Source organism: Passer montanus, unplaced genomic scaffold (assembly GCF_014805655.1).
Source record: "Passer montanus isolate IOZ18808 unplaced genomic scaffold, ASM1480565v1 scaffold17, whole genome shotgun sequence".
In the NCBI taxonomy this organism is placed as follows: domain Eukaryota; kingdom Metazoa; phylum Chordata; class Aves; order Passeriformes; family Passeridae; genus Passer; species Passer montanus.
The window spans coordinates 13,324,426-13,341,769 of NW_024364270.1; the positions used below are offsets into that span (position 1 = coordinate 13,324,426).

A 17,344-nucleotide genomic window follows, 5' to 3' on the forward strand; every position below is an offset into this window, starting at 1 on the left:
TAATGTATTTTATAAGACTCCATCAAAGCAAGGTGGCAATTTAATACCCATTATGCAGATAAAGAATTAAAGTAGAAAAAAATTTGGGCTAGAATTTAAAAAAAATTTACAATATATTAGTTCTCAATGCATAAATGCAGAGATTACTTTCTTCCATTTCAGTAAGTACTATCTACATATATATTCAAGGGACAACTGTAGTTATATTCAGTTTAAGCTGTGAGCACTCATACTTCAACAAATCAAAATCTGCTCCTTCACTTCGCCATGTGTATTAAAGGATTTTGAGTGAAACAGTTCTGTCAGATAAGTTTGTCACAATTTGTAGCTAGCTGTCCAGGTAAATAAGAAGATTCCTGAAATTCCTTGAAAAATGGAAAAATCTGAATAACATGGAACTACAGAGCATGCTGGAAAGCATGGCCAACTCTCTGCAAGAACTCATCTTAAGCCCAGACAAGGAAGTCAGTTTTCACTGAGCACCAACTCTGCTGGGTTTGAGGCGCGAGTGACAGGAACATCACTGTGACAGCCATTCAGTTAAATGTCCCCCTGCTTTTCAAATCAAGTAAAAATGCTTTAGGTCAGGAAAAGAAAATGGATGTGATGCAGATATCTTCTGTCCCCTTCTTTGTTTTCAGTTATTTCATCTCCTTTTTTCCTCTCCTTCCCACCTTCTCTTCCTTCCTTGGTCCCACCCTCCTTTGATTTGGAGACCAAAGAAAAGAAATATGGTAATTTCTACTTAGGAAAGAGGCTATGGAGAAAAGGAGGACATAGGCAGAACAAGAAGATTCCGGCCTGCAGGAATGGTAAGGAGAAAGAGATCTCAGAAACCAAATGAATTTTGGGGGAAAGGGTCAGATGTAGACAACCTCAGGAATAAACAGAAAGGAAAAGTGGCACCCAGGCAGCTCCAGGAGAGACAAGAGAAATGTCAAGAAACTGTTTCTGCCATGAGTTTGGTTTATGGAATAAAATGCATGACTTAAAGATTGACATAATGATAAATTACATTTAGGAAGCTCATACACACACACAAAAAAAGTTCCTGATTAATTTAAAAAATATATTAACTATTAAAGACTTGTTTTGCTATTCTGTACTATTTTGAGCTTAAGTCCAACCCTTGCCACTGACTTAATTCAAGGTACTCAGTGAGATTCCTTAGGTAATCTGGCTACCTCTTCCTGAGAAAGTGTTCTTCCCAAATAAAGGTACTTAGAAATCTGGATGTCAAAAGTTAGACACTAGCAGATAATTATCCACAAGATAGCTCAAAATACACAGATATTTCTATCCCAGGATCCTCTCTTGATTTCCTATATGTAGGCCAGCAAAGTTATGTAATTTCCCTCAGCCAGATAAGGGAATAGAGAGGCATTTTCTCCAAACTCACAATTCAAATCAAAAGCTGACCTCAGAGAAGACCCTTAGATATATTGTCCTATGGATTCTCCATGGACCAGGCTGCTTCTGCATCTCCTAGCAAGTGTTTTCTTTATTCTCTTTTCTCCTGAGTCTCCATTTCTTATTTTTGAAGAATGAGGGAAATCAGAATGCCTCAAGGTACTCAGTGAGATTCCTCAGGTAATCTGGCTACCTCTGACTCCTTCCTGAGAAAGTGTTCTTCCCAAATAAAGGTACTTAGAAATCTGGATGTCAAAAGTTAGACACAAGCAGATAATTATCCACAAGATAGCTCAAAATACACAGATATTTCTATCCCAGGATCCTCTCTTGATTTCCTATATGTAGGCCAGCAAAGTTATGTAATTTCCCTCAGCCAGATAAGGGAATAGAGAGGCATTTTCTCCAAACTCACAATTCAAATCAAAAGCTGACCTCAGAGAAGACCCTTAGATATATTGTCCTATGGATTCTCCATGGACCAGGCTGCTTCTGCATCTCCTAGCAAGTGTTTTCTTTATTCTCTTTTCTCCTGAGTCTCCATTTCTTATTTTTGAAGAATGAGGGAAATCAGAATGCTTTTTAAACAAACATATATTTGAAGCAGAGTTAGGAGATAGAGGGAAATCAACCATACAAGCAGTGAGAGCAGAATTTTCTGACAAAAAGCTTGATATTACTGAGAGTCATAGATTTGTTGGTATGTTGGTTCTTTGGTATAATATTCCACTCTTGCTGCATAAAGTTATTTTTTCTGAGCAGAAAGCAAAGATCTACTATTTCTATAGGCAATAAAAAAGTACTTAAAAATCAGAATGTCAGGAAATAAAAAGCTCATGGACAAAATAGACACATTTCCAAATTCCAAGGGAGATGGAAAACAAAATAAAATAACTTGCATTGTCAATTTGTAATTCCTTTCTGGCAACAAGAGGGATGCCTAGGGAGTTCAGAGAAGCTAACATGGCTATAATATTCATACTATATTTAAAAATGGATCAAGGCTAAAAACCAACTCGGTTGTGCAATCTTTTATCCTAATGCAGCATAGCAGCTAAGAACTGCTATTTCTTTTTAAATGCCATCTTAACTTACTTCAAGAAGTGGCCTTTCTATGTGATTAAAAGGGAAGCTGTTTGGAGAGAACAAACCTCAAAAAGTGAAAAAGCTGGGAAATAGTTCTGAAGAACAGAAGCTGTCAATCATTTCAGAGATTGAAGAGCTGTAACCAGCTGCAACAAATAACATACTTTTTCTTAGTGTAAGCTGTAAGACGCCAGTGAATAACATACGGGTTTTTCCCCCTTCTTTCTGACTGCAAAGGGGAATAGTGCACAGAGGGGCCACACTTTGCTAATTTTTGGCTGCTAAGTAGGCATTCTGAGAAAATGCCATTTGAGATTTATATTGGAAGGCTATTTGATAGGTATTTATCCAGTGTATTCTTATTAATGGTATTCTAGTTTTTAATGTTTATTTACTTCTATGTACAGTAACCTAAGCCCCCACTTCTGTCATCTGGATAAATACTTCAGCTTTTATATCTCAAAACTTTCATCTAGGTCTAGACTTTGGACCAAAAAAAAATTCAAACAATTATTATCTAATCCAAGACTTCCAACAAAAATCTAGAGAAGGTATGGTACATTTTGCAAATTAACTCGTTGTTGCCATCAATAATGTTATTAAAGCATTCAATTTCCAATAATTTAATAAAATACTGCATAAGAGTAAAAAACATCTGAAATATGAGGTTTCAGTTAAGTCAAGGGTTGCATTTGCAACAAGTGTGTGTGCCTTCAGTTTCATCAGTACTAGCCACTCTAAAGTAAATACAGTGTATTGCTGTATGGAGATTTTATCCCACATGCACAATAATCGAGGTTTAATGGAAAAGATACAGAACAGAACATGCTCCATAGTGAATAAAATGCTTGAAGTGTTTAATGTAGAGTTTTAAAGACTACAGAAGTAAATTATTTGGGGATTAAAGTAGCATTTGTATTTCTTGTTTTGCTGAAAATATATTTCAATCTGGATTGGGCTGAGAACAAGACCCGAGACAGGTGTGAATTTCATGTGTGACCTTGTACTTACAATGAACAAAAGCTTTCTGGTAATTCAATCAATTATGCACATGTGGAATAAAATCATAGTTTAGACACAGCAGCTTGCTTTGTCCGTACTGGGCCTTTGCCTTACTTTCAGCAGATTTAAGAATCTATATTTTGTCCCGTGCAAAGTTTCTCATAACTGAGCTTGTGCTTTGAGCCATGTGAAGCACAGGCAAACTTTTTGGAAGTGACTTCTTATGCACAGTTCTCAGCTTCTGAAAAAGTTGTGACAAAAGTGTTTCTAACTGCATGTACTTATTTTCAATTGTCTACAGTTATAACCTGAACTACTATACTTTTATGTTTTCCAACTCTTTATAACCCAGTTTCTAAAATGCAAATGCATGCTCAGATATATAGGTATTTTTTTCTAATGTTCCAGATGAACAACACTATGCAAATGTACATCACTTCTGAATGAGAAAAGAAGGCAGTGTAGGGGGTCTCATTATTGTTTTACATGACTACTGGGCTAAGGTTATAAAATTCAAGCAATGTAGCATTAGAAAAATAACAAAATGTTTTATTTTAATTGATAGTTCTTTGAAGTATGTGCCTTTACATACTCAAATCTCAGTACCCCTCCCTAATGAGAAAGGAATTTTGAGTGGAAAAAATTAGTAAAGAAACCTGTGACTGAAGACTCTACCATAAGGCTTGTGAATGTGAGGGGTGAACTGAGGTCACCTAGGTACCGTAACGCTCCAGGTCTTTATTTCTTATAATGTGGAATATTTAATTGTAATGAATTACCTTTTTGTGTAATATGTGTATGCACAAACGTGAGTGTGTGTGTGAACAAACAGAATGGACAGCATGGTGATAAAGGCTACCCGGGTGTCATGCCAAGGTTAAAACAGATGCTGGTGTGTTGATACCATAAAAAAAGGCAAAAAATTCACCAATATGTGGGAAAACAAAAGATTTTCAAACTGAACGACAGTAAATTTAAATACCCAGGAAATTCAGAAGCAGTCAGGCAAACTGTACCAGGAATGGCTTGCTTGCATGTCCATCCTGGTACATCACTCTAAAACTGCTTTTAAAAGTTAGTTGTAGTTTTACTAGCAAAATTAAGCTTGTCTCCCTTGTTGAAATTTTAGTGCCTTCTGACAGAAAATAATTTCTCATCAAAATGATGCAGGGCAGAATGTGTTGTACAGGACATCTGTTTCTTTACTGGTTCCCTTTAAATAGTTCAGCTCCCAACTGCTGTGTTACTTCATTTAGCTTTGTTCTCTTCCCATTACATCCCATTGCAGCATTCTGTACACTTCCCCATTTTCCCTCCACCAGAGTCAGTGCTAATGACAGTAATTTTCTGTTGCCAGTATCGCCACCATACATTTCCTCTTTGATTTAGGCCAAGGTTGTACGGTGAATGGTTGAAGACAAACAGCTCAGGGGATTGCAAGTCTTCTGCTCCTCTGCTGAGGAAGAATCTTGTGATCTGACATACATATTAGCATTACATCTATATTTTAGTTGTCCTCTAATAATTTATTCATTCTCCAGAAGTTCTCAAAAATGATTGCTAAATGATTTGGTATTTTCTCATCAGTTTCTTAGAACTCTTCATCAAGCATCACCTAACCTAGATGATTCAGATATTCTAATTAACCAAGTACTCTTTTGTCTGTTTGCAATATGATTATTCACACTCTTTCTCTTCCTCCAATTTCTCAGTGGTCTTCATTAACAATGTACTTGACTAATTGTTATATTTTGTCCTTAATGCAAAACTAAAATGAATTTTATCTGATTCCACCAGTGGTTGTAGCTTTTCAAATAGTTCTTTTAGCTATAGCATATTGATAAAAATTTCTCTGAATGTATTTTACTCACACAGTTAATGATATTGCATTTTCTCTCCTATTTCTTTTTTCCTTTTTGTATTTTGATTATTTATCTGCTCTCTCACCATGCATTCTTTCTTTATCTGATATTGTTTACATTTTTTAATCAGCTTTAATACTTGTTCATATAACTACCCAAGCTTTTCTTACCTCATCCAGTCTTCCTTCAAAAAGACAACATGCCCAAGAATCACTTTTATTTCCAGCTATCTCTTTGTAGTCATTAATCTTTCCCTGAAAACTCCTTCAGCGTCCCACTACGCCATTATCTATAATCAAGCCACTCTGTACTGCTCTGTCCTTTAACTTAGTCAGGGAAGTCTGTCATTGTTTGAAATTTATCTACTGCTCCAGATTGCATTTAATTGCTTCTTGTTGGACAATGTTGTTCTAATCCAGTAATACACACAACTGTATACTATGTTGCTTTGAGAATTTCTTTCATTCTGTTTTTTTTTAAACTTAATTTTATTAAAAAAGTATTCCTGTATGGAATAACCATGAATAAGCTGTAACTTCTTATTACATACAGAACATTAGTTTTAAAACTGTAAATAGAACTAAAAACTGATTGTCCTGCGAATCTTCAGCTTTCTTCTTTGAAGCATAAAACCTCTTAGATTTTTTTCCTTTCTTAATCTTTAAATTTTCTGTTACTTTAAACAATGTTTATATCTTGTCAAGTTTTCCATAAGTTTCAACAGTTATCAAGAACATCATCATACACATCACTCTATACACAAACATTTCTAATTCTTGAAGATTTACCATTGTCCCTTTTGCCAGCATAATCACCAGGAAGGTTTTGGCCTTAAATAAATAGATAGCAAGAATGTTTTACTAGCATTACACCTGTTATTTTATGAGATACTAAAACATCATTTTTCATTCTGCTTACCAGAGTTTTCATCCACTTTATCAAACTAGCTTTCAAATGAAATACTTGTGACTAGTTTATCATAAAATTGCATTTAGGGCCAATAGCAAATTCCTCACATATGTAGTCTCAAAATACAGCTCATCAGTGTTTGCACATCAAAATGAGGCCACCCCCTGCATGAGGCAGGCTTTTAGCTTAAATGCACTGTTTAACATTAACATTTAACATATTGTTAGAACAGATGGGATGGATTCCAGTCCTCGTGTGTCGTATTCACAGATATATACCACGGAATAGTAGAACTGTTAGTGGTGACTGTACATGTGATGGCTTTCAACATCTGGATTTGGCCCTTTGTTCCCAGGAAGGGTATGACTGAGCCCAGTACACCGCTGTGTACCTTGGACAAGTTCTTTCTTCTAAGACTGAGCTTAGCAAAATAGCAAATACACACCAAGTGTCACTAGCCTGAATGGCAGAGATGAGTGCAAAGATATTCCACTCAAGATACTGGCACCTGGATTGTTGACCAGGAGTGCAGCCCAAAGTCCTGTCTCCCTGCCTGGTACGTACAACCTTGTGTAGAACAACATTTAATTGAAGATGGCCGAACATTCCAGAACAACCAGAGAAACCCTCACCTAGAGGTTAATCTAGCAGAATGTAGCATACAGTCAGATGGACCCATTCCTTCAAGATACAATTGCTGAGACAGGTTTAGATGAAAACACACCCTCTCTGACTCTCAAGGGATCCACCATACCCAGGATGCCTTAATGAAGCCAACGGTCTATTTGGAGTGTGTTCCTTATGAATCAACCATTCAAGCGAAATACACAAAAACTTTGGCTCCTTGTTGAGCAATCATTGCTGCCAAAACTTTCATAAAGTCCTTTATCTAGTGCAGGATCATTCCCCAGCACACACACATTACATACATAGATATAAAAACATGAAGCAGATTCCTCTAAACTCCCTTTCCACTGGGGAATGAGCACTACCTCTCCATAGCTGCGTGCACTCACAGAGTGCCACCTTGCCAGAGACCTCAAGAGAGAATGACAGTGCAAGCTATTATTTACACATGCAATACTGGGTAGTACATTAATAAGCCCTTCTTCTCTTGACTAGCTTGAGGAATATCATTACAGAAGCATTAACAGGAGCATGTGGAATGGGATTATTTGTTAGACTCGCCGCTGTTGTAGGATGACAGGCACAATCTTAAACTCTGGCACCCACCTGAGCTCTAATTTGCAGTTTCTATAGTAAGAATTCCTGCTAGGATGAAAAAGATCTTGAAGCCTCAGGGCTAGATTTTCTGAGGGAGGAGAAAAAGCTCTAATAAAAATAATTTGTGTTTTGTTTTCAGTGAACTCTGTATGGATTCTAGCCCTAACTGAACCATCATAAATTTTGTGTCTACATTATAGCTTAAGGAGATCTAGTACAAAACCATCAATAGAGCTTAGACAGTGGTTCAGCTGATCTGATGAATCTACTTTAATTTATCCTCAAAAAACTACCCTAATGGCTATTCAGCCACCCAGCTAAATTGCATTCTGTGCTCCATTGGCTTTAATGTCTGATTAGGCGCTTCACTTAGTCACCCAGAGAAATGAATTTAGTAATCTGAGGTGCTGCAAATGTACATTGCCTGGAATCTGATTGAAACTCCAGACAGGTATTGCTATTTTATAGATCCTGTACCATAAAGTCCAAGCCTCCACAGATGTCCCAGACATCTCAATTTCAATATGAGGGCAACTGAACTGAGTCCTAAACATTTACTGATGTGTAAATAGACACGTAATTGTCTATATCTGAACTTTAAGTCTGCCTCATTCTCTTTGAACTAAGGGGAAAGGTGGCCTGCTTGAGGACCTACAGGTGCAAAGGTTACTGGGGTGAAGGGAGACTCAGAAGACACCAGAATGACACAGTCACTTTACTTATGTGAAAAAACCCAATGCTACACTGATACTGAGAGGAGCTCCACATTTTTAGTGTTAAGATCTGTAGGTCTGCCATGAAACTAAAAGCAAGTCCTGGGTATGATGGTGAGGCCTTGATAAGGGGACCAAAACTTGTGGTTCCAGGAATACATTCTAAGATTTTATTAGATGTGTAGTAAATCTTAAACCACAGCTTATTCCAGCATCAGTGGGACTCTGCTAAAAGTATGGCTTGCCATATATCACCAACTTATCAACAGCAAGTTTTAAGGTTGCCTTAAGCAGTTCCTAATTTCTGGGTAAACTACACACAGACAATGTCCTCTAAATCTTCAGAGGGTCAAGATGATGCATGAGTATCCCAATGAGTCCCAGCAGTTGTCATTATGGGCCTGGAGTGCTGATAGCCTGGATGATGCAGAGCTTGACTAGCTTGTTAGGAGTTGGTTTCTGCAAGTCACAAAGATCACTAAAGACTAGAAACCTTCTCTAAAATTGGCCTTTTTCATCACCAGAAACATGGTCAATTTAAGAAAGGTCTTGGCAGACTGATGGACTATTTTCTGGCTTTCATCTAATGCCTAAATCATCAATCCCTGCTCTAGATATTTTTGCTGAAAAGATCTGGTGGTCTCCAAAAATGCAGGACTTGGAGCTAATGTACATAGAGATTTTCTTTTAGGTGCATTTCCCTCTAAGGAAATAAAATTGCTTCTGTCTTCTAGACAGAGTTTAAGATACAAAGTTTAAGATCCTCAAAAGAGATTAAGGCAAGAAGAACTGCTGTGTATTCCAGAGGAGGAATTCCCAGGAATGTCACCTAAGAGTCTTCAGATAACCTTCAGCTAATCAACCTCCAGAACTAGTGAAAAAATTAAAAAAAAGAGAACAAAGAAAGAAAGAGACAGGAAGGGAGAAAGAAAAGCCAAAACTTAACTCAAAGCTCCATCCTAAGCAGTCAGCTAAGGGGAATTGAGAAGGTAGACCATGTCTAGCAGTGAGAAACCTGGTAAATACTTTTGCAGGTAAGTTCACAGGATGAATACAAATACAGAAAATTATTAGAAGGTAAAGAAATGCATATGCAAATAAGTGGAAACTCAAGACATCTATGTTCAATTTCTAGACATGTCACAAACTCTGTGTAATTTAAGATTCATTCCAGCTGCCAAGGCATCAGGACCCAACAGCCGTCTGAGGAGCTTGGTGATATCACACCTGAACTTGATAATCATGAAGGGCCTGCTTGTCTCTGATCCTCAGCAACATTTGCCAACCTTGCCTAGATCTCCTGGGCTCCATATGGTATTTCAGTTGGTATTAGACACCTACATTTAAGCAACTGACTTGATCTGTTAAACATTATGTCAGCAGGCATGTTGAGAATTAGTGTCTTTTGTATCAAATGTATGAGTTTTAAAACCCACCCTGCAGTGACTCTATGTCTCAGCTTCCCAACAGTGGAAAAGAGAGAATTAAAAAAAACCAACCCAAACCACTTATGCGAAACTTAGACCATAAGGCAATGCAAGACACATAAGTACTTGGAGCAGTGGAGACGCATGTCTTTTAAAAGCAGCTATGAAAGATTAGAGTGTAATGCAAATATTAACTGTTGATAGTGAACAATATTTTAGAATGCCAAAAGTACAATAAAATGCTTCAAATTTTTCTGTTAACTCACTTTGAAGGCTGGTCCATGTTTCTGTCATAGTGTGTTTTATCAATCTGTTTAAGAGACCTTTCTTTCATCAAACTGCAATAATAAGCAATAAAACTTCAGAATATCTTAAATGATTATGACCTGGAGTCTTGGATGAAGTTTCACAGTTGTAGAAAACTGCATGAGAGCTTTTACTGACCTCACACATTTATACATTTACATCTGTTTCTCTGCAAGTCAACTTTTTTTTTTTTTTCTCAGCATACTAAGTGATGTAGGCCGGCAAGTCTGCATAAAATTATAGTTTGTCCCAGGGATATCTATTGCACCTATGCATCAAAAAGATGCATAAGTTTTGTTATTGTGTACATCTAATTCATATACTGTGATTTATGCCTGATTTAATTGTTTTCTTGCACTTTGGAATTGGTTTAGCTGCAAAGCAGCCTTCACATTACGAAACTGCAGTATCATCTGCATCTTCAAATACAGAGTATCTGCACAAAGTCACTACAAATTTCTACATCTGAAGGATACTGCAGCCTATTACACAACAAATTATCAAAGTTAATGATGATTGTGTATCCATACACATATACAGGCACATGTGAACCAAGACTTGGGACTGAATCTGCCTTGGGCCTACTAAAAATTATGGAAGTGCCATTCCTGCATGACCCTAACAGTGGGTAGGAGCTGCACTTGCTATGGGTGCAACATGCTGTAAGTAGAATTAAAATATTTCATGAAAAACCACTAATTTTTTTAATGCTATGTTTTGATGCATTTTAAAAACATATATATTGATAAAGTACTGAAAAATATTTATACTGTAAAGTTAACAGGAATCCAGCTGTTTCTTCATATAAAGTACACACATTTCAGGTAAGATAAACAAATCTTCGTAATTCTAACCACAGTCTAGTGAATAACTTTCCTACTGCCCAAGGGAGACTAAACACAAGGAGTTAATTTCCATGATCTAATGAATTATTAACCATGAAATATTTTTATCAGAAAACCACCTTTTTATTAAAATGCTAATTTAATTAATAGAATTTTACTGTTGAGAATAGTATATGTGGGATATATTTGCTCTCAGATGTACGTTATTCTATGGACATTAATTATAAAATTGTGATATTTCCTCTTCTGTTCTGAACAGCTAGTAAGACCTGTACTACTAAATCATACTTAATAGGAGTGTGATGGTTGTTGCTTAGGCAACAGAATGAATAAATGCAGGTCAGACTGTGCTTCCAGAAAAAACAAAAGCAGGAATATAGTACAGAATGAATAAGAAATATGTCTTAACTGATTTTTACTGCATTGAACTATTAGATTCCTTCAATGTAAAGCAGCCAACCTATCTGAAACATTTCAGTTAATAAGATTTTAAACTCTAGTTTAGTATGTAAAATGCTGCAATAAAGGTAAAGCTGTTCTGTCATATTAAGGAAGAATACAACATACTAAGTTTGGAATAATCTGATTTTTTTCTCTTAGTATAGCAGGTGTTTCTCCTCTCATTTTCCTATATACTTTTTAAGTTTAATTTTCCCTTTAATATTTTGGCTGGGATGAAAAAGAGCTTTTAAAACACTCATTTAAATCTTTCAAGAGAGGCTTTTCTTACATAATGCTGGTGTAATCAAAGGAGTGATATAAAAAGAAATCAATGGTTTATTTCCAATAAAATATAGGAAATATTTGATTTCCAGTACAGACAAAAACTGAAATATGCAAAAGCATGATGAATGGTGAAATCAATAAATTGGAAATTATAAAACTACTGAAATTATACATTTTTATTACTACACAATTTCACAGCTCTTTTATTGTTATTGGATTTATGAGTCTGATCTTCCATTCAATGCATGCTACCTCAGCTAATATTAAGAGTAATTATGTATTTCAACTGTAATATATCAGAAAAGGCTCAGAATTACCAGAAAACACTGGCTAACAGAGAAGTATGCAAGCAAAACTTAATCTGCCTGATACATTAGAAGTTTGACTTGCATACTGCATAACAAAATCTTGTCAGTAATTTGTATGTTTATGTAAGTACAGTAATAAGAGATGCAGGAAAGTCATATAAATTCCCCAAGACCATGGTTCAGGCCCCTCCGGAGCCAGGGTATGACTGAAAAGCGCTCCAGGGCAGTTATTTGACTTGTCTGGTGCTCATAATTTACCTGTGGTAGGTGTACCCCTCTGCATTTGTTATGCCACCTACAGCCTCTTGTGAACCGTTTCCTTTTGTAACCTCCTTAAGACTAAATGATCACCTACTTATGTAACTAATGCTACAACATATATAAGAATATGCAGTTACATTTTAGGAACCTGCAGCATGATACACTTTTTTTTTCCTTCCCTATATTTCTGGGCTGACAGCACAGCTTTGTTTTAAAGAATATTTAGAGGTACAGACTACAATGATTTTTACTGATCTAAGTAAATGATCACATGGTAGCCTTTTAAAAACAGGGAGAAATGTCTACACTATTGTAACGTGGAAATGGCAGAGATATGTCTCTTAATTTTTTGATCAGTAGTCCAAAGGCATATAATGATGTTGGCAAAATAATGTAAAGAGGAAGGACATAACTCATGTGATGATTTTAGAGATATAATATTCATGCCATTTCACTTCAGTTTCTTATATGGCAGAAGAAAGTTATGGAAAGTTAGAATTGCTCCAACATATACATGGATGCTTAAAATATATTTAAAAGATATTTTAAAATATGTTTTAAGACCTGATACCTTTTAAGAAATGCACTCAGGATTTTTGGAAGAGGCTCAAGTAGGAGGAATACTGAAGCAAGTAGAAAAGTGATTATATAACAGCTTTACAAGTAAGCTTCTCTCTTTACTGTCAATTTTCATTTCAGTGGAAAGTTTGTGCATGACAGGTCTGTTACTTTACACCACATGGTGATATTGCAAATCCTGACCTAACTAAAATTTCATTTCTTTCAGACATTCCTGATAAATGCCTAGAGTTAAAACACAAAAATGGAACAATTAATAGGAATGCATTACTTTTTCTCTCCGGGCATAAGTTTCAACAAGTGAATGCCACAGCCTAATTATCTAAGATGCAAAAATATTTAACCGAGACATCCAGAATTACTTGCAGAGAGACCACACTTCATTAAATAATTTTCTGTTGTTAAAATACCTCTCAAGGCAAGAATGGCATTGCATGTTCTTTAATTATCATTACAAGTTAATGATGAAATAAAAGTAAGAATGTGATGCACTGCAGAAAGGGGTGTTTGCAGCTTTTCCATACTATGAAAATCCTGCAATGGATTTAAACAACTGTGTGTTTTTCTGCTTTAACCGGAGGATTGATGGAGAGAAAGAACATTAATACTCAGTTTTTATTTTACCAAATTTCAGGCTAGACTCTTTTGTAATGTGTACAGTCTGGAAGTTTATAAAAAGGTAGTTTATATATTAATTCAGCTACACATAGGAAAGTGAAACACTAAACAGATCTTAGTGCAATGCAGAATAGCTCTAAGGGTTTTACGAGCACATACGAGACAGACAGAAAAGGCAGCTACAGTGTATATACACAGCTATGCACGGAAGATTTCTTACCATGAATTGCACATTGTCAAATCCATTAGCCAGCAAGTGGTTTTCATACTGAGGTAGCCCAATATTTTCCAACCATTGTCCCACTGTCTGGACAGGGCATCGGGGTCCTGTAGGAGGGTGAAGAGGGAGGCGTTTAAGCAACGAATAACCATCCACTGGATAATAGCGGTAGTCCTGGGCTGAGAGGTGGCATTGCCACATCGTGTTCCTGGAAAAGTTGGTATCAAACGAGCCCGCCAGCTTGACAGATTAATGTTTTCAGCAAACAGAAAAGTCAGAAGTAAAACATAGTTTTCAGGGCAGTATATAACGTAAGGTCTGATCGCAGCTCTACATTTCTTGGTTATTAATCTTTACTACAGACCAGTACGTCATACAGCAGAGGAAAAAAAAAAAAAGGCATATCAAGCTGTCAGCTAAGCTGCTCTCCGTTATATGTGATTGTTGGAATACTCCACAATGAGCAATGCACTGCCAGCAGCAAGAATTCTTTTTATCAAGTACTCCTACACTCATCAGTATGCAGCTCCATGCTTCTTGCTCCCCCTCGCTCGCTCCCCTTCATTACCCAGCCTAGGCTACACCTCGCATTTTCAATAATAGCCATCAGATAAGGCAGATTTTTTTTTTGTCTGCAAGCTGTAAGCCTGCTGCTGCTGCTTCCTCCTACACACCCATCCAAGCGTCAATCTTGAATGATGAGAGCAGTCAAAACAAATGCAGAAAATAGCAAGATTCAAAAGCAACCTAGAGCACTTAAATCTGAATAGAATCTTCATACCAGTTACGCTTTACATATCTATTTGTTGTAGATTTTTACATTTCACAAGACATTAAGAAACACAGTACTTAAATCATAGCCCATGGCATGGTTTACTATGCCTTCCCCGTTCCCCTTTTAATGTAAGATAGGTAGTGGTCTGCATCTCTGCTTATATAATAGAAAACCCTTTAATGAATCAATAATGAATATATTTCAGTTTCTCTCGTGTAGTACAGCAAAAGACATAAAAAAGGCACAACAATTTTAGTCAAAGTAATTAGATTATCTGCATGATTTCTTCAACTGTAAAATTTAAGACACAGGAAAACCTTCATACCAACATATAATAATTCAAATTGAAAAGGTCACCATTTCAAATGAATAATTAAAGAATAAAATTGTGAGTTTATATTCTTTCTTACAAAAATGTGAATGATAGCAAGTAGACAAAAGATTTGCATGATTTCTGGAGAGGATTTAAATTTTATCAACTACAACTGGAAAAAAAAGATTATGAATTTTAAATGAGCGGAAAAATAATTTTCTGCATAAGAAACCAAATACTTCATGATGTATTTTATATTTACATTTCATCTTTAAGACAGTTTCTCTCGAGATGGAAATATTTTATTCCTTTGTTCTGAAAGGACTGTTTACTAAACTTTTGTTTTTCATAACCATATGAAAGGACTTAGCAAAAAAGGCAGGAAACAGGTATATTCAGGGTAGAATTCTAGAAGAAATCCTGTCAGTGGTACACCATTTATTGAGCAAATTAATTACTTTTTTGTTATTCTTATCTATTGTGAATCTTGAGCAATGACCATCTCAAATGAGGAATGTAATTCCAGGCATAAGGAAATTATAGATGTTTGTCAAGGGGATAATATGGAACTGATAGTACTATGGCAGACAACTGTTTCATAGAAAACCAAACCTACTGTGTGACCAACACATCACAATACAATGTCTCTTCCAGTGCCACACAGAAGGTCCCTGAGCAGTTGCAGAACAGATTCCAAATACATAGAATTAAAAATATTTTAATAGTTTCAACTCCAATCTGACTAGTCTTTGGACTAAAACTGATGACCTTTCACTCTGATATTGCTGCCTGGATTTGTGAAATACCTCATGCAAACCGAAGTCCATAATAATTTGTAGAATAATTTTAGTTGAGCATAGAATATCTTTCATGAAGTTGGAAAGTTGCTTAAGGTCTCTTATAAGATCTTCTGCTATTCCAGGTATTCTTACTGACTTGATACATTTACTACACAAAGTGTGAAAGGGTCATTATGTCTTTAAAAAGAATACTGAACACTCACCAGGCACTGGTAAATCTGCAGTTGCCAAAGAAACTTTTAAGAGTTTTCTCATTGTTAAAGGTACTTCAAATAAATGAATGAATTATTAATTTCTTCTCAGAGAAAGTAGGTATGCCAAACTGAAAGGAAATCTAGGTCTGACTGAGATAGAAATGCATTTGTTCACACATGTCTGCAAATCAGTCCCATTTTGAAAATTTTCTCCACTATGAATGAATATCTTTGTGTATAGACAGATCAGAATCCCTTCAGGATAGTGCTCAAGCATGAAGAAGGGTAGGCTATGCTGATCTGAGATATAGGGGACTTCCCCCGAGTAGGCAAATTCAAAAGGCTGGGGAGATCTTCAGAGGGAAAATTGAGAAGAAAGTTATCTTAAATAAGATGAGAATTCTATCCTTTCTGATTTTTTTCTAAGTTGATTGAGAATTAATAAACTTCATTTAAAAGGATTCCTGATTCTGTCTTCCCCTTTCCTCTGTAAGCAGAAAAATTCATATCAGAAAGAGATCTAGTGAAGCATAATCCCTTTTAATAGATTATGCATGACTGGCTCCTGTATTTCCTATAAATGCAGAGACACAAATGTCTCTGTATTGTTCCCCAACACCAAAAATCTGCTGCCCACAAAAAGGCACACACAATAATCAATATACCAGTTTCATGGTCGAACTGCTTCTTCCTTACCTTACTATAAACAGCATGGAAGCTATGCTGCCAGTGATGAGTGCTTGGCTCAATGCCTAGCAACAGTGTAGGCAAAATTCAGTTGCTGAGTGGCTCCCCAGACACATTTCCTGATGTAGCTGTTGGTACTGTGTCTAACTGTCTCCATGGCTCCAGCCCTGGATGATTATAACACTGCTGGTCCCACTGTGCACTCTCTCCAGCTCTGTCCTTTGCCAGTATAACTACGAGTCTGAACCCATCAACACAACATAAGGTTGCTCAGCGAGGGGAAAGAAAGTGAGGAGAAACAGTCAGCTTGCTGCCTAGCCCTCGCCCCTGACTATCGTTTCATTGCTAAAGTATCTTGTTATCACAAGGCTTTTCTTCCCTTCTCCTTCCACCAAAGGTTACAGCAAGGCAAAGGCAGGCACAGAACAGAGCCAGGACTGTTTGGATTAGGGAACTTGCAGCTCTTTAAGACCTCCAGATCTTTAGCCAGTTCAGGTGTTTTACCTCAGAGGGGTTGCTTGGGCAGTTTTTCTGAGCCAGTGCAATGGGAACCTGGAGCAGATGCTCCTGCTTTGAGACTAAAAGGCTGTCTCTTGATTTTTTTAAAGTCTATGACTCAGTGCCAGCCCCACCAGTGTCCTGCTGCAGACAGTGCCTACACTTTGGCTATGCCTGAAGCTGGGGCTGACATTGAAAATGCCATGCAAGTTGTATGAGATGGTCTCACCTCAATGCACTTACACACTACCGTGCTGTCCTGTGATTTCAAACTACATAAATTCCATGATACTCCTTCTGTGACACCACAATCAAAAAAGATGCACCCATTCCTACATGGGAAAACTGACACTTAAATTTCTTACAGAGCTAGCAGTACTTGGCTCTTTCTTCACCAAGGCAACAGAAGAAAGCACACTGAAGTGATGTCTGCAAGAAAGATGCCATCTGGTATGCTATACGATAATTTCTACAAGACATCTTGTTCCCAATGGGATTCAGTATATGTTTATTGTGGGGTTTGGAATGGACTGAATCGTTGATATCAGAGGGCACATGATTTCAAACATGTTGTAAGGCAG

The 17,344-nt window shown here is 36.7% G+C and overlaps 1 protein-coding gene across 7 annotated transcripts in view; it reads right to left on the reverse strand.

Annotated features, from left to right (window-relative positions):
• The window catches only part of ANKS1B (ankyrin repeat and sterile alpha motif domain containing 1B), a 411,921-nt gene that overhangs the window by 177,143 nt on the left and 217,434 nt on the right, over positions 1 to 17,344 (reverse strand). For 6 of the 7 annotated variants that reach the window (XM_039703948.1, XM_039703945.1, XM_039703947.1 and 3 more), the window contains one exon: positions 13,497 to 13,603. In XM_039703948.1, coding sequence (XP_039559882.1) covers positions 13,497 to 13,603 — 107 coding nt within the window. Of the gene's footprint in view, positions 1 to 13,496; positions 14,015 to 17,344 lie in introns of those variants that run through there. The other variant, XM_039703950.1, reaches the window with a different exon arrangement.